Here is a 21,257-nt window from a genome sequence, read left to right as displayed (position 1 = left end):
CAAGATCTTTCCCACAGCCTTACCTCCAACTACACAGTGAGAAAATATGGAAAAGACTTTCAAGTTACCCTTCTGCCCCATACTACAAAAGAGAGACTTCATTAAATAAATTTGTAAATATAGGGACGCAGATCTGTCACGACTCCTGCGGGGAGCATTGCGGCTGCATGCGACAAAAGCAGTACTGCGATTGGCTCGCCGCAACCTGTGCAGAAAGTTGCAGCCACCATTTATTTTTCTGGGCAACAGTCCAGGGGGATGAAATTTGGGTCAGAAAACAAAAGAGGGGGGTCAGGGTAGAGGTACTGTGACTAAATGAAGTTCATGAAAAGGTGTCTGGGGGTCCCCTTATGACTTTAAAAAGGTTAAAAAAAAAAACACCTTTTTTTGGTCAGAGTCGGGGAGTCGTGACTGTCATAGTGCTCAGACACTCAAGCACCCACAGAAAGTGATGCACTGAGCCTCATATACCCACTCAGCCACACAAACACGCTTATAGAACTATTCACAGACCCACTCAGACACTTATACTCCCACTCAGAGACCCACTCGGTCACTCATACACCCACTCACAGACCCACTGACACACTCATGCACCCACTCACAGACCCACTCACAGACATTCATGCACCCACAGAGAGATGCACTGTCCCTCATACACCTACTCAAAGACCCATTCAGACACTCAGACACCCACTCACAGACCCACTAGGTCACTCATATACCCACTCACAGACCCACTAGGTCACTCATACACCCACTCACAGACCCACTGACACACTCATGCACCACCTAACAGACACAGTGACACTCATACACCCACTCAAGGACCCATTCAGACACTCAGACACCACTCACAGATCCACTCACTCGCACAAACCCACTCACAAACTACACTGACATTCATGCATCCACAGAGAGATGCACTGTCCCTCTTACACCCACTCAAAGACCAATTCAGACACTCAGACATCCACTCACAGACCCACTAGGTCACTCATATACCCACTCACAGTCGCACTGACACACTCATGCACCCACTCACAGATACCGTGACACTCATGGACCCACTCAAAGATCCATTCAGAAATTCAGACACCCACTCACAGACCCACTCACAAATCCACAGAGACACTCAAGCACCCACAGAGAGGCACTGAGCCTCACACACCCACTCACAGACCTATTCAGACACCCACTCACAGACCTATTCAGACACCCACTCACAGCCCCACTCAAACACTTATACAACCATTCACAGACCCACTCAGACACTTATACTCCCACTCAGAGAGCCACTTGGTCACTCATACACCCACTCACAGACCCACTAACACACTCATGCACCCACTGAAAGAAAGACATGATCATTATGTTGGGTGTTGAGAATTAAATTTGTGCTTTTAGTTTGCTAATTCGCGATGGAGTCGTGACTCCATTTCTATGTCTGCTTTTTGCCGACAGGGAAGTGCCACAAAAGGGAGCAGGGTTTTCCCCCTTTGAATTTTTGTTTGGACATCCTGTTAGAGGTTCACTGTTAGAGGTTCATTAAATCTTGTGAGGGAAGGTTGAGAGAGGCCTCTCAAAGAGCCTAAACAGGACAATGTGGACTATGCACTTGGCCTATATTCCAGGATGGCTGAGTACATAGAGAAAACAAGTAAAGAATCTTCAGGCCAGCCAGGAGTGTCAAAAGCACTGCAGATGCCACTTCCGGAAGCACTGCCTAAAAAAGAGCTCCAATATCACTGCTTCCTGTTTGAAGAGGCACCACCTCGAATACCCCTACAGTCACTGTCATAGACTCGGAGCACTTCCCCATCACCCTCTGGACTCCTGTGTATAATGGTCCAAGCATAATATGTCACAGTCAGGTTTTGTTTAACCTGCTCTCCTCCCTTCCAAACCCAGGCTTCGTGTAACCACTACTCTAAGTTCCCAAGCATCATTTGATGTATGCATTATTTCTGATTGCCATGGTTACCAGGTACGTAGAAAATCAATGTCAAGAAAATATCTTTCTGACCCAATCAAATGGGCCTTTTGCCACTACTACTTCTTCTACTTGTGTTCCTCTCAGTGCTTCACCACGCTTCCCAGTGTCTATAGGAATATAAATTCGTTTGTCTATATGGGTACACAACCCAAAGACTACATCTCAAAGTCAATCATGGACAGTAACAGTAAAGACTCTATGGGCAGGAGATGTTTTAAACATGAGAATTGTTGTTTCACAAACCGTGGGCCCCAGGACCAGCCACTGCTTGTACTTATGTAACCCAAATGTGTTGTTGTGACTGAAGTCTTTTTTTGTATAAGACAACAAACAGGTCGGATTCATGCCAAGCTTTCAGGGTAAGCATTGTGTAAATAAGTTCCATCTAAATTATTTTTATGTAATTTATCTTATGTGGGCATCAAGAAAGTCTGACATGGTTCTGGATCTACCTTGGATTCCCAAAAAACAACTACATTTGAATCTTTTTCATAGCCCGAAAAAATGCCAATGAACCAGCCCTGTAGGAGCCTCATTGAGAACCACTGTTTTAGGTGAAAAAACACTCTAGTACAAACCCAGGCTTCCCGCTCTACTCTGAGTGGTCCACATGGGAAGGCCAGGACTTCACATTTTGAGTGGCCACCCCAAAAGCAATAATTCTGACTTTAAAACCATCCGCTAGTGCACAAATGTATGCACTGAAAAGGTACCGTCAGGGCCCAAGAGATTAAGGTACATGTATCTGTTCTACAGAGTCCAGTCCTGAGTCGGGGGACTATTAACCTAAGGCAGTGCTTTAAATGAATACAGAGTACCAGCCCTTCTGTATTTCCACTTAAAATAGTGACCCAAGGTCACAGATGTCACACCTCTGGAACCTATCCTGTCGGTCCATCTACCACTGAAACTCAGTTTCAGCAATCTGCACATATTTGAAGCCTCCTGTTCAGATAAGATGCCTCTTCAGTTATTCTTTTTGTATACAGTCAATGTTTTTAAAAGTTAGTCTGGTATCACCAATGTAGAGGAATAATTCCTTTAAAGGTTTACCACACAGACGTATATGACTACCCCATTTCTTTGCTCCTAACTCTTGACCCCCTAATTCCTTTGGTTAAATACCACAAAGGTGCATCTTTGTGGCTTGTTTGGCACTATAAAGGTTTAGGTAAATCCACTAGAAAGGGTTGTATGTCTAGGGTATCACAGCCAGTCTGTAGAAATGAGGTAAAAACAACACTCCTAAGATGGTGGCCTTGTTGTGTCCTCTCTTCTGCAGCGACAGGCCTGGGAGGGTTGCTGTGGCACTTGGCATATATCCACTATACTCCATACCAAAACACATAGGTAAAAGACAATGTCATTTACAATGCCAATAGCTCTAACTCTCACAAATGCGAGACCTTTTGTATTGCACATGCCCGTTTCTCTTTACATCTTCATCTCCAAGGGGCAGACAAAGCAACAGAGCTCGGCTCATGCACGATGTCACCTACTGTGACAGTGCCACTTGCTGCTATGTGCCTCATGGACTGATCAACAAAACTCCAGTTTCGCCGGGAATTGTGGTAAAAGGACAATGAAACTCATTTAACACTGAAAACGACATAGCTAGTGCTTTGTCAAAGCTTGTTTTTGTATTGGATGTTTTATTTCCGCTTTTGTTCTGTGCAATTTACAACATCACCATCTGAGAGATACAACTCTAACCAATCATTTGAATAGGGGCCGTTAGTGCATAGGGGTTAAACTTGCCACATACATTTGAATGAATACACAAGGACCTCTCGGTGCAGGATCCATGGACCTACTTGAAAGCACAGAAGGTAATTCAGCAAAAAGGGGGCCAGGTGTGTGTGGCAGAAAGTTAAACACATTTAACACAGATTATTGGTATTAATGTGATAATTGTGCAATATTCCTTGGTTATCTGTCATTGTTTGGCAGTCAAACGTTACAAACATAACATAGTGAACAGACAGATAGCAAAGCTATCTGCCAAAATCAAGCAGTCTAAACTTATAATTTTCCCAAGGTAACATGCACCTCTCCTACCCGGTATTCAATGACATAGTAATGGTACCATGGGGCCTAATGCAAGCAAAGGAAAATCCCCCATTGTCTAATTTGGCAATAAAGGACAGCTATGTTCGGGATACAATGGACCCTCATGCCCTGGAGCCCTGATGTCACTGCAACTGCTGAACTGTTGATTGGTCTGCCTAAAATGCTAGGAACGGTGAATCACTACGGTGCCGTGTGTAATGAAAACACCGCAAAGAATGATCACAAGAAGTAGTAAAGTGTATGTGTACAAAGTATTCAGAGAGTACCTCTTAATATTCGCATTCTATTGGTAATTAGGAGATTATTTCAAAGTTTCAGCTATCAGTTCGCAGGATACACATTTACAAATCTTTTTATGTGAATTATTTGTACATTATTATCTAACAACATATGTTAAAATATTAAACCTACAGGATGGTCTTTGGGCAGAGTTCGACACATCTTCAATTTGATTTCGTTTGACAATTTGGGATTTGTTTTCTCAAGTTCGGTTAACGTTTTTTCCAGATGCTTTCTAGTGACTTGCAGGAGTCTTTCCATGGTAGACCACAGCTCATTGGGTTTCGACAGATCCAAAACAAGAACTATTGAGATCGTCCTGAAGAAAAGTGAAATAAAGTACGCATTAGCTCTGGAATACAGAACAAAAACAAAAACAGTGAAAAGCATTCTTATAGCTACATTTCATTAAGATTAGTATTTGTTTGCTCCAGTTTTTCAATACATCACACAAGCCTTGAAAATACCAGAGCAGTGCAAGAGACTGGTGCCAGCACAATCCTCCTTCTAACAGCCGGTGCAAAAATAGTTAGTGGCCTCATATAGCATTAAACAACACTTTAATCACGGGGGTGGAGAGTTATAATTTTAGAAAAAACATTAGGAGCACCTTACACATGCTCTTAGAAAAGTAGCAAACTGTGCATGTCCTAAGGAAGCTACATACACTTAATAAGGCTCTTTTTGGTAGATATTCTATCTAATCACATATTCTTCACCTTTAGAATACTCCCAGGCTAGATCCAGTGAAATTTTCTATCAAATGTGCTCTGCACCAGTAGGTGGTGTCATGTGTCTCACAGGTGACTCCATACTACCCCGGACGTGATGGAGCAGAGCGTTATCTAAGCCAACCCCTGTGAATGACAGTTTTCTCAATCTTTCTGCTTCTATCCCCTCAGACCCGGAGCATCTCACAAATTGCTGATGACAGTGCGCTGATTCCTTACTTGGAACTTTATGATGTTGAGAAGTCAAGGGAGGGCAGTGAGGAATCTGCAGTTGGATAGTGTATCCATCAGAAAAGTCATTACCTGAAGTAAGTAGCTTGCTCTTTTGTGGATACTTTTCACCACATATATCTCTGCGTTAGAATAGATACCATAGCTCTAACATAAAAAAGGAGGAGGGTCTGGGGAGTAAACTAAGACTAAAATGTCTTGCAGGACCAAATGGGCAAAATTACCTTTTTGCTCAACATGACGTCAAGACAGAAGTGCTTCATGAATATTTGCATGGATGCCCGCGTCCCAGCCTAGCCAAAACTGGTACTCTTTCCCTCTAATGCTGCTATGGCAACCTTGCCTCTGGTGGAATGAGCCCACAGACCTTCAGGAGGCTGTTTTTTGACCGATAAGCAACAGACTGTGATGTAGACAAGGTCCTCTTCAGCAATGCTTCCCGTTCTTTGCTCAAGAAAACCCCACAAGAAATTGTGGGGTCAATATAGAAGTTCAAAGCCTTTTTAAAGTTGAGCCAGTGGGCCTCTCTGATGTGATCTAAGTGCATATTTATCATTTATAAATGCTGAATTTTAAATTGATTACATATTAACTATATAAAACATATAACTTTGCTTCATTATAGTTTGATGTAAATCTATGATCCATATATGCACATTAATGTGATTTATTATGTGAGAAAGAGTTTAGTAAATGGGCAACAAATTCATATGGTATTACTTGCATTTCCATTCATCACAATGTGTGGTCTTTTCAAAACGATCAGAAAAGTTTATATGAGCCTGGTAAACATGTATTAGACAGAGAGGCACCTTCAGCTCCTTAAGAGCTTTGTGCTGCAAGCCTCCATTGCGAAGGCCACAGGTTTCTCAAGGCCAACAGGCCCGTGCCATTTGGGAAATGCCATAACTGACACAGAGAATTACCTTCATCTAGTAAAGGACTGTGGGCCAGATGTAGCAAGGCTTTTGCGCCTCGCAAACAGCGGAAATCGCTGTTTGCAAGGCGCAAAAGCCACATCGCGATGCCCATTCCCATTTTGCGAGTCGGTAACCTGGTTACTGACTTGCAAAATGGAAATGCGAGTCGCAAATAGGAAGGGGTGTTCCCCTTCCTATTGGCGGGTCGCATCGCGATGCAGAATTGCTTTGTGACCGCGAACGCGGTCGCAAAGCAATTTGCAGTTACCACCAGTGTCATGCTGGTGGTAACCCATTCGCAAAAGGGAAGGGGTCCCCATGGGACCCCTTCCCCTTTGTGAGTGGCCCTGAAAACATTTTTTCAAAGCAGGCAGGGGTCCTATGGACCCCTGCCTGCTCTGAAAAAATGAAACTGACACGTTTCATTTTTTCATTTGTAATGCATCTCGTTTTCCTTTAAGGAAAACGGGCTACATTGCAAAAAAAAAAACTGCTTTATTTAAAAGCAGTCACAGACATGGTGGTCTGCTGTCTCCAGCAGGCTACCATCCCTGGGAGTGCTGCGACTCGCAAGGGGGTCGCAAATTGCGACTCACCTCATTAATATTAATGAGGTGGGCCTTTGTGACCCCCTTGCCACTCGCAGATGGTGTCAGGGACACCATCCTGCATCCGGCTTTGCGACTCAAAGCCGTAATTTCCTACATCTGGCCCTAAGTAACAACAGTTCTGTTGTTCAGCTAAGGTTCTGGTGCAGGTGCAAAGGCATTTAAGGAACTTAGAAAGGCACTTTTGGTGCTAAAAATGTTCATCTTAGGTCTAGAAGGGAGGGGTTGGTTATGAAAGACTGATTTAATTATTTTATACCCAGAATAACTGAAAGAAACATCACACTGTTGCAATTATTTTAATAATTTGTTTATTAATAGTTTTCATGGCCACTGTTGTTTATTTTTATAGTTTCATCTTTACATATAATCTTAATTAAATTACAACAATTATTTTAATAAAGTATTTAAAATATGAATATAGTGTGGATTTCTTGGGTGTGTTCATTTATGGGGAAAAAAGCTTTGGAACGCAATACAACAAATATTCTTGTAATCTCACAGGACTGATTATTGCATGGAACACATCAAACTCAAGTAATGCGTAGTTGGCTGTGGGTTACAGTCCGGCAGCTTGGCTTTTGCTGGAGGGGAAAGGATTTCTAAAACCGGGCTGCATGTGGCTAAACATTTTTAAAAAGTATCTTCTCCTCTTATTGCGAGGGGTGAAGTGGGGCAAAAACACATTGGCAGAGTACCTGATAGGGCAAAGTGCAAAGGAGTTACAACTTTTGGCCACTGAGTCCACAGCACTACTTTGCCTGGGGAAAAGGTGATGTTGGGCAGTTGCACTGAAAGCACTTCCAGTTCATTCATGTAGTGTGCAGTGGATCAGAGATAAATGCCAGAACTACATTTATATCCCATTGCAGCATGATGAATGGCCTTGTGGGGGGGGGGGGACACGTGAGTCAAACATTTTATGTAATAATATAAGGTTGGTCAGGAAATCACAGAAAACCCAGGGTCCCAGTCCTCCCTGCTTGTTCCAGTGCTGCATGGTGCTCAAGTTGTTCATGAGAACATGCACCATTCTCCCTTAGATGGATGTCAGGAAGACTTTTTATTTTTGTCCTCATTCACCCTCAGGTGTTCCCCTTCAGACCTTTTTATCCGGGGGCTGGCCTTTTCTCAGTCGGGAGAAAAGTAAGGAACAAATCCTGCCTGGAGAAGCCAAGTTCGCCGATGCATCCTGGCCCTACAGCCCGATGTCAGAGCAACACTGGCAACTTGTAGGTGTAATCATGGTACAGTATGAGCAGAGCAGAAATATCAACCTCACCAAAGGCCTCACTGAGGACACGACCCTGTGATTCCAGATCAGGCTCTTTCCAACAATACCCTTAGCGGCAACTAAAATGTATAACTTCTATTTCCTGTGTCTTTTATATCAAGGTTCAAGTTATAAATTAGCGATCCCCTCCAGTCCAAATAAAGAAGTGGAAGGTTACTGAGCCACCTTCTACATATGTCCCTCTTAGCTAATAGAATCATATAGAAAAGTAGTTTGCCGCTAGCACTTTAGCTTGATCTTGCAAGTTCCCAAAAATAACAAGAGCACCACTTACCTGGAATATTACAGAAAGGATCTCACTTTCTGCAATACACACGTCTGCCCATAATTAGATGATTACTGGGCATTCCAGAAAAATGTATGTCCTATGTGATAGTGACCCCCAAATACCTAATTTCACTTTTAATTAGTGCTCCCTCCTTTGGCATATTCCAAACCATGACTTCTGTCTTACAGCTGTTTATCAGCATAAAGGGTGACCCTCCTTTTCCATCCATTGCACCTAAATGGCACTATATCCCTCTACTGCCTGATTTTCAAAGCAAGGGGCTCTATATTCAGACCAAATAAAAGCGGTGACAATAACCACCCCTGTCTTGTTCCCCTCGCTATGTTAAAGGGGGTAGTAAGGGAGCCATTCACTAACACTTTTGCATGGGAATTCTGATATATCCTTTGTAATACCCAGTAGAACGTTTCCCCAAAGTTAAAGATCTTAACATCCAATTCACTGTGTCGAACGCCTTAGTGGCACTTAACAGAACTACTGCCAAAGGTGTCACATGTGTCTTAGCTAAATCAATTGAAGTGATCAAACCCTGCGATAGCTCATGCAAGTGCCGTCCCTTTAGAAGTCCTTTTTGATGGTCATGCTGGAGCACACCAATCTCCCACTTAATCTGTTTGCCAATATTTTGTAAAGATCTTATAATCAAAATTCAAGCGAGATATTGGCCTGTAAAAATCACAATTCCTTGGACACTTCCCAGCTTTAGTATCAATATGACAATGGCTTCGACCTAGAATGGGGGTAGCATGACACCCGACTCGAAAATTTCTCAGAAGAGTCTGCTGATGACTGGTATTATACTCTCACCCAGGGCCTTATAAACTTCCAAGGGTAGACCATCCGGACCTGGAGCTTTACCCACCTTATTCTACCTCGGACTACTTGACATACTCATTAATTTTTATACTATCCTCATCACTTAGCGTACCTCGATCATCAGCCTCAACACTATTCCACATCCTCTCTTCTCTTCTCTTACATCCAAATCCTCTGAATACAAATCCTCAAAAAAGCCTAGAATGTTTTCAGTATTTCTACCACTCCTCAAAGTGACTCCCGTTCTCCTGCAGTACAGCTCACTTATTGTATTTCTGGCTAAGTTGGACCTTATTTTCCATGCAAGTAATTTCCCACAGTTTTCCCCGTACTCAAAGTGAGCTACTCAGTTCACCTCATATCTCCTCTGAGCCCTTCCTTCGATCACAGCTGTAAGTCTGTCCTTCCCCGACTGAAGTAGCACAATCAAGTGGTCTATCTCCTCAGAACCAAGGTCACTCTGAGCCAATTTTCTTCTCTGCCTCTTGTACATGTGATTCCAGCTCGGTAATCTCCAAACTAGGTCTTCCTTTTGAAAGACGCCAACCTGATAAATCTACCCCTTAAAAAAGCTTTAAGCGAATCCCACAACATACCCGAAAGGAGCCAAAATGAGATTAATAGAGAAGAACACCCTTGTATTTAATTGGAGCTCGTTCACTACCGTCTAATTCAACAGCAGAGTCCTATCCAATGTCCACCTGTGCTGCTCAGCTTTACCTACGATATTAGTATCTAGGCTTACCACAGAATGGTCTGACAAGTGGGCCCCCAGATGTGAAACGTCCTAAACTGAATCTCTGATTCACCAAGAAATACTCAGCTCTTGACTGATGCCTATACTTTATATTACTTAACGTATATGCCTGCAATGACCCCATCCTTTCTCTCCATAGATCATATAATACCAGCTGGTTCATCATAACCTTCATCTGAGACTGTGTTTTCTCAATAACTCTTGACTTATTATCTGACGAGCTGTCCAGGTCATAGTTCAGAACTACTCTAAAATCTCCCGACCAGATGATGGGATCCAGGAACTGCAGCAAATGCTGAAACATGTCTGTCAACGGAGGTATATCATCAACATTTGGCCTATAACAGTGGTTCCCAACATTCTGACAACACTGGACCCCCAATTTATCATTAGTGAAAGCTGGGGACCTAACCTGTTCATATTATTTAATTTTCTAAGCAGTTGCGGACTCCAAGAGGAGGCGTGCGGACCTCGACAGGTCCCCAGACACCAGTTGAGAACCACTGGCCTATAACATCCACCTAGGGTAAACACATGGTTATATGCTGTCAGCTTCAGTATAACCCACCTCCCAACCTTATTTACCACGCTTTCCCCAAATGATAGGTTTGGGTGCTTCGTGAGCAGAATAGCAACGCATTTCGTCCATCATACATACAACTTGTTGCACCCATAGAGGCCTAAACACATCCATACACTTCAATTTAGTCAGGTGTGTCTCCTGTAGCACAACCTTTAACTCAAAGCTCATTGATGTTCCAGGACAGAATTCTTAATGTCCTGTATCTCCTCTCATAGGTAACCTCCCTGTAGTCCAAGTATCCGTTCAGACCTCCAACATGACTGAATCCCCTCCCCAAATCTCTCCGGATCCTGAGGACATTTTTTTTTTCTGCCCACACCCTCCCCTTCCCCGTTCATCCCTAATACAACACCCTGGGCGAACCTCTTGATCTTCCTCATGGTGTATCGAGGGTCCCACACTGATCACAATCAGCAATTTATTTCAACCCCGTAATTAACAGAAGAAACTACTAGGGAGAAACCAAAAAAACAGCCACCAAATAAACGCTCCATATCAGATCACCAAAGGGCCACATCTCTGGGATAAAACCCCCCAATAAAAGCTGTTGCTCTTAATTGTTACTCTCCGGCTCCTTGATTAAATCAGGTACCCTTTTACAGTACCTAAAATTGTACATTTTGTTGTTGTGCATGACTGCCAAGGTAGCAGGGAACCTCAGCTGGGCAGAGGCCCCCAACTTCCTCAAGGGTTCGATTCTCATCCCAAGCTCCTATTGAGAGTCATGATGGAAACATCAGATCTGATTTCAAAAGACACCCCATCCACGGTTAATGTCTTCTTCTCCAAGGCAGCCATAAGAATACGTTCCTTAAAGTGAGGAAATTTACTAAACTTTTCCTAGGTTTAATTGTGTTATTTCTGTTGGGGTCTTCCTAAACGGATCACAGGGAACTCTCTGAATGTCTTTTGCGATAACAGTCTCTGACTCCTCCACTTGGACCCCTGACTTGATCTGACGTACCACAAAACCTTTCAAATCTTCGTCCTCCTGCTCCTCAGGGATATTAAGACTCCACTGATTATTTCTCCTCTGATTATCCTTAGGAAAGTTGAAACGTTCCAAAAATTATGGCGGAGTAAACTTTCCTGACTTCTCAAAATATCATCAAGCATTCTTATTGAGACAATACGTATATTGGATTGCTTCCTCCCTAGAATACTGCCCATCATAGACTGACTTAGAACGCAACTTTCTATCACCTTTCCCCGTTTAAAGAGTACTTAACATTCAAATGTTATACACCCTATTTTTAAAAACACATATAGATTACTAGATTCTATATCATGTGTTTTTAATGACCTTCATACTTTCCTCCAATTTTCTATATATCGTAACAAGTTTATTAACTTAACAAATAGACCCAAATACTGGAAATCCTAGAGAGATAAGGAATTGAATGGGTTAGCCAATCAATCAATCAATCAATCATTACATTTATAAAGCGCACTATGTACCCGTCAGGGTTTCGAGGCGCTAGGGGGGGGGTGGGTGAGCTGTTAGCGATCGAAAAGCCAGGTCTTGAGGAGTCTCCTGAAGGTGAGGAGGTCCTGGGTCTGGCGTAGTGAGGTGGGGAGAGAGTTCCAGGTCTTGGCGGCGAGGAAGGAGAAGGATCTGCCGCCGGAGGTCTTGCGCTGGATCCTGGGGACGATGGCGAGGGCGAGATTGGCAGAGCGGAGTTGACGAGTGGGGGCGTAAAAGTTGAGTCTGGAGTTGAGGTAGGTAGGTCCGGTGTTGTGTAGAGCCTTGTGAGTGTGGGTGAGGAGTTTAAAGGTGATCCTCTTGTCCACGGGGAGCCAGTGGAGGTCCTTCAGGTGAGGGGAGATGTGACATCGGCGGGGTATGTCGAGGATCAGGCGGGCGGATGCATTTTGGATACGCTGGAGTCGTTTGATGTCTTTTGTTGGGATGCCTGTGTAGAGTGCGTTGCCGTAGTCAAGTCTGCTACTGACGAGGGCTTGGGTCACCTTCTTTCTTAGTCAACCTTTATGCCAAGAATCTCCCATTTCTTTCTTACAAGCCCAATCACTCTTTGGATTTCCATCCTCACTCCAAAATAAAGTTCGAAATTTTCAAAATAGTATTGATACAGCATATAATATTTTTTAATCTGCTCTTAATACCACATTAAGCTTACAACACCCCTTGCCTCTCTCCTACATACCAATCCCAAGGCATCCATTATATATTCTAACTTACATCGTACTTCTAACAGCAGAACAAAGAACGGATCAGAGATATCAATGGAACAAGATCTAGAAGTCTAATGGTCTATCCTCAGATTGAGGCAGATTTGGATTAAAATAAGGAAATCATCCCGTGCACCAAACACAACACAAACATTATTTTACATTTATAAAAGAATAGTCTTCACCCCTTTATCTTTGCACAAAATTGATTCAGATATACCAGACACTTGCTGGACATGTTCAACGCAAAATATTGACCTAAAACTCCTACTTTTCTTAGCCCCTTTTGTCTCCATTTTTTTGTTGACGGTTTGGAAGCAAATTAATTTCAACTTTGATTCACATGTGCCTTTCTCTATATCTAATGTATTTTTGGGGAGTGTATTAGATAACTGTTCAGATGTTCTATTGAAAATTGGGAAAATAAGATTTGTTATTAGTAGTAGTTTTCCAGCAGATCACAGCCCATTTGAAAGATCTAATGCAGTTATTATTCAAAGTGAGGTGGTATGCAGTCTGTCATAATCACAGACTGGACACAGCATATATGAAACCTTTTTCGCCTGTCCTAAAACAAAAGGAGTTATGGAGTTGGATTACATCTTTCTTCAACAAATCTGCCAAGCTATCAAACTCACCTACACCTGATGCAAAATAAATTATTCAACCTCCTTGACCTTCCATGTTTGAAAAGTATTTACTACTTATTGCCTATATTATTAGCTTTGTTGTATAATTCATCAGACTATAGCTCATATAAACCATCTCCTCTCTTTTTCCTTTAGATTTGTGCTGATGTATTACATTTTCACTTTAATTTATTCCTTAATAATTGACTATTCTATTGTTATATTTGATGAATCTATTAAACATGTATGTTTAAACTGAATTTTCTCCTCTGATTGTTTTACAGAGATTCCAGTTTTGCAAGGTGGGCCTCTTTCACTGCTTCTTCTAAAATAGCTGCCCTACGTCTGAGGTCATACAGCAAATTCCCTAGATTTTCACACAGACCTATCGTCTCTTTTTGGCTCACCTTAGAAACCTCAAAGTCGCTCCTATCTTCTACAGATAGGGAACATAGCATGTCAGCAATAAATTGGTAAGGTTGATCCACTTCGGAGCCTCTTCCCTGCCCCTCTACCTCCTTTCCTGGGATCGAATAGAGCCCAGGAACGCCCTACACAACACATCGATTTCACACATGGGAGAAAATGAGGCAACTGGTTCTCACAATGTCAAAATATCTCCAGGTTGCTGTGCGCTAAGGCTCTGATGTTCACAGACTCCACGAGTAACAAGCCATTCACAATATAGTTTGCCAGCACTAAACTGAGCATGCACAATGTTAAAGTGTTACTAAATGTTGGTCCATTAAACCTGCACAGTGTACCGAATGTTCACTGAAATATTTTGTGACTTAAATTTGTGTTTCCAAAATTATGTTTTCTAATTATTGGTTCGCAATCATTTGCAAATTGGGATTTGTTGAAGAAGAAGCAAATAGCATATGCAATTCACCATTAAGTGGGCACCAATGATACCCAGGTACATAGTATAGCAGCTAACATATCATGCAATACTAGCTTTCACAAAGGCAGCAGTCTGTGTTGTGGTGAGTAAGTTGTGAATCATAGGACCACAACAAAGGAGGAGGAGGATGAGAAGAAAGGAGAGATATTTTAGGAAGGGGGTGACCTTGTTTGAACATACTGGAGAAAAAGTTTATAACAGATACAGATTTAGTAAGAAGGCGATTCTTAACCTGACTGAAGAGTTGCAGCCTGTTTTAGTCAGGTACACCCAACACAGCGAGGTTATCCCTGGACCAGGGATCTCCAACCGGTTTTGTAACAATATCTACTCCTCATTGAAGAAAACAGGCCTAAGCTACTAATGATTGACAATTGTTGCAGTAGTGAGCACATCAGAGACAATCACAATAGTGGGCATACCTTGCAGGGTTACTAGTACAGACCATTGACTAATACAATATCATACAGGTACTTAGATAGCTAAGTAAGGCTTTGCTATTCTAAAACTCCACTTCAATGTACCTTGAAAATATATGGAAAATGTCACTTACCCAGTGTACATCTGTTCGTGGCATGTTCCACTGCAGATTCACATGCTATGCACAGTTCCTGCCATCTAGTGTTGGGCTCGGATTGTTACAAGTTGTTTTTCTTCGAAGAAGTCTTTTTGAGTCACGGGACCGAGTGACTCCTCCTTTTCGGCTCCATTGCGCATGGGCATCGACTCCATCTTAGATTGTTTTCCCGCAGAGGGTAAGGTAGGAGTGATAGAGTGAGAAAAGAAAGATGTCCATGCAATGGGATAGAGATGTATGTACAAAGTTTAAGTAAAGGAATGTTTATATAGATATGTACAATTTTAAATTATAACTTAAACGGCTACAGGCTCCCGGGGAGGAGGGAGGGTGCATGTGGATCTGCAGCGGAACATGCCACGAACAGATGTACACTGGGTAAGTGACATTTTCCATTCGGTGGCATGTGTCGCTGCAGATACACATGCTATGCATAGACTTCAAAGCAGAAATCCTCCCCAAAGCGGTGGTCAGCCTGTAGGAGTTGAAGTTGTTTGAAATAGTGTTCTTAGTACAGCCTGTCCTACTGTGGCTTGTTGTGTTGCTAACACATCTACACAGTAATACTTGGTAAAGGTATGAGGTGTGGACCAAGTGGCTGCCTTACAGATTTCTGTCATTGGTATGTTTCCCAGAAAGGCCATTGTTGCTCCTTTCTTTCTAGTGGAGTGTGCCTTTGGTGTAATGAGTAGTTGTCTTTTAGCTTTCAGGTAACAAGTTTGTATACACTTCACTATCCATCTGGCTATGCCTTGTTTGGATATAGGGTTACCAGTATGGGGTTTTTGGAATGTGACGAACAACTGTTTGGTTTTACGGAATGCTTTTGTTCTGTCGATGTAATACATTAGAGCTCTTTTTATATCTAATGTATGCAGTGCTCTTTCTGCCACTGAGCCTGGCTGTGGGAAGAAGACTGGGAGTCCCACTGTTTGGTTTAAATGAAACGGTGAAATGACTTTTGGTAGAAATTTTGGATTTGTGCGTAGTACAACTTTATGTTTGTGTACTTGTATAAAAGGTTCTTGAATCGTGAAAGCTTGTATTTCACTAACTCTTCATAATTAAGTGATGGTCACTAGAAATGCTACTTTCCAAGTTAAGAATTGGATCTGACAAGAGTGCATGGGTTCAAATGGTGGGCCCATAAGTTGTGTAAGTAAAATATTAAGATTCCACAAGGGGGCTAGTGGAGTTCTTGGAGGTATGATTCGTCTTAGACCTTCCATGAATGCTTTAATGACTGGTATCCTAAATAGGGATTTTGTCTGTTTATTTTACAAATAAGCAGAAATTGCAGTGAGATGTATTTTGATGGATGAAAAAGCTAGATGTGCTTTTGTAGGTAGTGTAAATATCCTACGATGTCTTGTATGGACACATCCAAAGGAGTTATGTGTTTTGCTTGGCAATAGAAAACAAATCTTTTCCATTTGTTTGCATAACACTGCCTAGTGGTAGGTTTTCTTGCTTGTTTAATGACTTCCATACACTCATTTGGCAGGTTCAGATAGCCAAATTCTAAGATTTCAGGAGCCATATTGCTAAATTGAGCATTGCTGGATTGGGGTGTCTGATCTGCTGTTTGTGTTGTGTTAACAGATCTGGTCTGTTTGGGAGCTTGACGTGAGGTACTATTGAGAGGTCCAACAGTGTGGTGTACCATGGTTGGTGTGCCCACATTGGTGTTATAAGTATTAGTTTGAGTTTGTTTTGACGCAGTTTGTTGACTAGAAATGGAATGAGTGGGAGGGGGGAAAAGCGTAAGCAAATATCCTTGACCAGTTGATCCATAGAGCATTGCCCTTGGACTGAGGGTGTGGGTACCTGGATGCAAAGTTTTGGCATTTTGCGTTTTGGTTTGTGGCGAACAGATCTATGTATGGTGTCCCCCACTGACAAAAGTGTGTAGTACCTGGGGATGTATTTCCCACTCGTGAGTTTGCTGGTGATCTCGACTGAGGTTGTCTGATAATTGATTGTGAATCCCTGGAATGTATTGAGCTATTAGGTGAATGCTGTTGTGAATTGCCCAATGTCAAATTTTTTGTGCTAGGAGGCAAAGTTGCGATGAGTGTGCTCCCCCCTGTTTGTTTAAGTAGTACAATGTTGCCATATTGTCTGTTCTGGCAAGAATGTTTTTGTGAGCCAGAAGAGGTTGAAAGGCTCTTAGTGCTAGAAAGACTGCTAGCAGCTCTAAGTGATTTATGTGTAGCTGCTTTTGCTTGCTGCCCCACTGTCCCTGTATACTGCGATTGTTGAGGTGTGCTCCCCACCCAATAATTGATGCATCTGTTGTGAGAATTGCGTGAGGCGCAGGGTCTTGAAAAGGCCGCTCTTTGTTTAAATTTGTGGAATTCCACCACTGACGCGAATAGTGTGTTTGGCAGTCTATCAACACTAGATCTTGGAGATGACCCTGTGCCTGCAACGATTGTTTTGCAAGGCACTGTTGTAAGAGCCGCATGCATGCCTAGGAGTTTCATCACAAATCGGACTGTGTAGTTATGATTTGGCTGTATTATTGGCAACATGGTGTGGAATGATTGCACCCTTTGTGGGCTTGGACTTGCAAGTGCCTTTTGAGTGTTGAGTGTAGCTCCCAAGTACTGCTGAATTTGGGATGGTTGCAGGTGTTATTTTTGATAATTTATCGAAAACCCTAGTGTGTGTAGGGTATCTATTACATAACGTGTGTGATGTTGACACTTTTTTTGAGTGTTGGCCCTTATTAGCCAATCGTCGAGATATGGGAATACATGCATGTGTTGTCTCCTTATGTATGCTGCTACTACAGCAAGGCATTTTGTAAATACTCGGGGGCTGTAGTTATCCCGAAGGGTAATACCTTGAATTGGTAATGTTTCCCTTGTATAACAAACCTGAGGTATTTTCTGTGAGCTGGATGGATGGGTATGTGAAAATATGCATCTTTTAAATCCAGTGTTGACCTGTATTCTCCCTGTTGCAGTAATGGGACTACATCTTGTAGTATCACCATGTGGAAGTGTCCTGATTGAATGTAGAGGTTGAGAGTCCTGAGATCTAATATTGACCTTAGCGTTTTGTCCTTTTTGGGAATAAGGAAGTACAGGGAATAGCCCCCTGTTCCTTTTTGATAATGAGGCCATAGTTCTATGGCTTGTTTGGTTAATAGTGCCTGCACCTCCGTTTGTAACATTGCCAGATCTTGCGATGATAGTTTGTGCGCTTTTGGGGGAATATCTGGAGGAAAATATGCGACTTCTATGCAGTAACCATGTTGGATAATTGATAGTACCCATGTGTCTGTTGTGATGTTTGACCATTGATTGTGGAACATTTTCAGTCTTCCTCCCACAGGGGATGTGTGTTGGGGGAAGGTGATGGCAAAGTCACTGCTTGGTGTTAGTGGCTTGCTTTGCAGATTGGAATTTTCCCCTGGATTTGGGAAATTGCCCTCTGTAGGACCCTCGAAATCTCTCTCTTTGATATTGTGTTTGGTATGAGGGCTTTGTTTGTGAGGTAGATGGCTCTGAGGGCTGTGGCCTGAAACCCCCCCTATACTGATGCTTCCGAAATGTCCCTCTGTAGTGTGATGAATAAAGAGCTCCCATCGCTTTGGCTGTGTCGGCATCCTTTTTCATTTTTTCTATGGCTGTGTCCACCTGTGTGCCGAATAACTGCTGTTGGTTGAAGGGCATGTTGAGGACAGCCTGTTGGATCTCAGGTTTAAAACCTGATGATCTGAGCCATGCATTGCGCCTAATGGAAACTGCCATATTTATAGTTCTTGCGGTTGTATCAGCCGAGTCTAACGCTGACCTTATCTGATTATTTGTTATTGCCTGTCCCTCCTCTACTACCTGCTGAGCTCTCTTTTGGTGTTCTTTGGGGAGTTGTTGAATAATGTCCTTCATCTCATCCCAATGAGCCCTGTGGTATCTTGCGAGGAGGGCCTGCGAGTTCACTATGTGCCACTGATTGGCTGGTTGTGACGCTACCCCGCTTTTCTGCTGCATCAAACTTTTTACTTTCCTTATCTGGAGGGGGTGCATCTCCAGAGGACTGCGAGTTAGCTCTTTTTCTCGCCGCGCTGACCACTACCGAATCTGGGGGCAGCTGATGCGTGATAAATACTGGGTCAGAAGGTGGGGGTTTATACTTCTTTTCTACCCTTGGGGTTATGGCCCTTCCTTTAAGCGGCTCCTGGAATATCTGTTGGGCATGTTTGAGCATACCCGGGTGCATGGGTAGACTTTGGTATGTTGCGTGTGATGAGGACAATGTATTTAAAAAAAAGTTGTTCTCGAGTGGTTCAGTGTACATGCTTACATTGTGGAAAGCTGCAGCCCTAGCCAAAACCTGTGTGTAGGAGGTGATATCTTCAGGTGGAGAGGGCTTAGATGGATAGCACTCTGTTGTCTGACACAGGGTCATCATAAAGATCCCACGGATCTGTGTCTTGATGTAACTGCATAGTGGTGTGGGAGACTGTGCAGTAGGTGTAGCAGGTGGAGAGACGAATGAGGAGGAAACTGGGCTGGAGAAAACTGGCGTGGCGGAGATTGCTCTCTTGCCACTTTAGCCTTTGGCTGATCAGTGTCCATACGTCCATGGAATGCCAGCTTTCTTTTAAATTTGAGGGGTGGTGCTGTGATGATCTTACCAGTATCCTTGTGGATCTGCATCCTGGCTTGTCTGTCATCAAATTATTCCATTTGTTGAAGCTCTTCCTCAAATCTATGGCTTTCTTTAAGCTGTTTTGAAAGTCCATGTTCCTCAGTATAGGATTGTCTTTTCGGCTGCGAAGCTGTTTTTTTCGGTACCGAAATACCCGGGGTGGTAGTAGGCCTCGGTTCTGAAAGACACTTTCGGGGTCTCGACTCGACAGGTCGTGTCTAATTTTTTTGAGACTGTGTCTCGACTCGAGTCCGAAGACTTGGATGCGGGTGTAGCCTTTTTCAGTGCCAAAGGTGTTATTTGGTCACCGCTTGATTTTTTCCGGGTGGAGCCATGGCCTTCCGGCAGTGGCATCCCCGAGGCCTTTTGTTTGGTCTTAGTCTGGGTCGGGGCAAGCGTACTCACATGCTGGCCCGCTGTTGGTGGTTGGTCGACATCAGATTCGTCCAAATCGGATCCTTGAACGGAGATGGCAGTGTGGATGATCTCCTCTTCTTCTGCGTCAAGGTGTTTGGTGCTCTTGTATGCCATTTGTAGCCTTCTCGCCCTTCGGTCTCTCAAGGTCTTCTTGGAACAGAAGGATCTGCAGGCCTCACAAGTATCCTCTCGGTGATCTGGTGACAAACACAGATTACAGACCCGATGTTGATCTGTGTAGGGATACTTGGCGTGGCACCAAGGGCAGATTCGGAATGGGGTCTGGTCCATGAGGCTTTGGGGCTTCTTGCGGTCGGGCCGACCAGGCCCAGGTTGGGCACGGGTGCCCCAAAGGGCAACCAAAGGTGTGTGTCTTACAGTACAGAGGTGTCGATGCAAGATAGGGCGCGATCGAGAACAAAACAGTCGAATTTCGGTGAATTATATGTTTTCCGAATCGAACAGCCGGAGTGAAGAGGAACATGTCCGAACCTGATGGCGGAAAAAAAACAATCTAAGATGGAGTCGATGCCCATGCGCAATGGAGCCGAAAAGGAGGAGTCACTCTGTCCCGTGACTCGAAAAGACTTCTTCGAAGAAAAACAACTTGTAACACTCCGAGCCCAACACTAGATGGCAGGAACTGTGCATAGCATGTGTATCTGCAGATGCACATGCCACCGAACATATATATATATATATATATATATATATATATATATATATATATATATATTCACTGAAAAACATAGAAGGTTACAGGGACGTCATAGATAGGTTCTAGTTTTACTCTTACAAAACCATAGAAATTACGCAGTTATAATTAAAGTTCTTTCAAGAAACTAAAACTTGCACCCTAAGTTAATTATAACTCACGTTCTCGCAATGCACTGGAGATACAATTCTGCTCGCAAGCAAACCAGGGGCCAGATGTATCAAGGTTTTTTGCATTCACAAACAGTACAAATGCCCGTTTGCGAATGCAAAAAGCCCTTTCAGAATGTATGAAAGACATTCTGTACGCAATTTTAAGGAATCACTAAAATAGTGATTCCTTAAAATTGCAACCCTGTTTAAATTAGAAATCGCAAATTGCGATTCCTTAGCACATGTATGAAGCAATTCCTAAATGCGATTTGGGCAAGTTGAATTTGGTGGTAACCATGTGCAAAATTGAAAAATGCATTTGAAGTGCATTTTTAAAATGTACATGTAAAGCACACATGCCCTTTTGGCATGTGTGCACCTTACATGTCCCAAAGAAAATTAGTTAAGAAAACGCAGTTTTGGAAATGCTAAACATT

At 42.9% G+C, this 21,257-nt stretch overlaps 1 protein-coding gene across 2 annotated transcripts in view; it reads right to left on the bottom strand.

Moving 5' to 3' along the window:
* The window catches only part of DYNC2LI1 (dynein cytoplasmic 2 light intermediate chain 1), a 271,075-nt gene that overhangs the window by 134,608 nt on the left and 115,210 nt on the right, over window positions 1–21,257 (bottom strand). For both annotated transcript variants that reach the window (XM_069233995.1, XM_069233996.1), the window contains exon 6: window positions 4,478–4,664. In XM_069233995.1, the coding sequence (XP_069090096.1) occupies window positions 4,478–4,664 (187 nt within the window). The remainder of the gene's footprint in view (window positions 1–4,477; window positions 4,665–21,257) is intronic.

This window comes from Pleurodeles waltl, chromosome 5 (genome assembly GCF_031143425.1).
Source record: "Pleurodeles waltl isolate 20211129_DDA chromosome 5, aPleWal1.hap1.20221129, whole genome shotgun sequence".
In the NCBI taxonomy this organism is placed as follows: domain Eukaryota; kingdom Metazoa; phylum Chordata; class Amphibia; order Caudata; family Salamandridae; genus Pleurodeles; species Pleurodeles waltl.
Note: the sequence above shows the minus strand (reverse complement) of the source record. Positions and strands in the feature narration are given on the sequence as shown.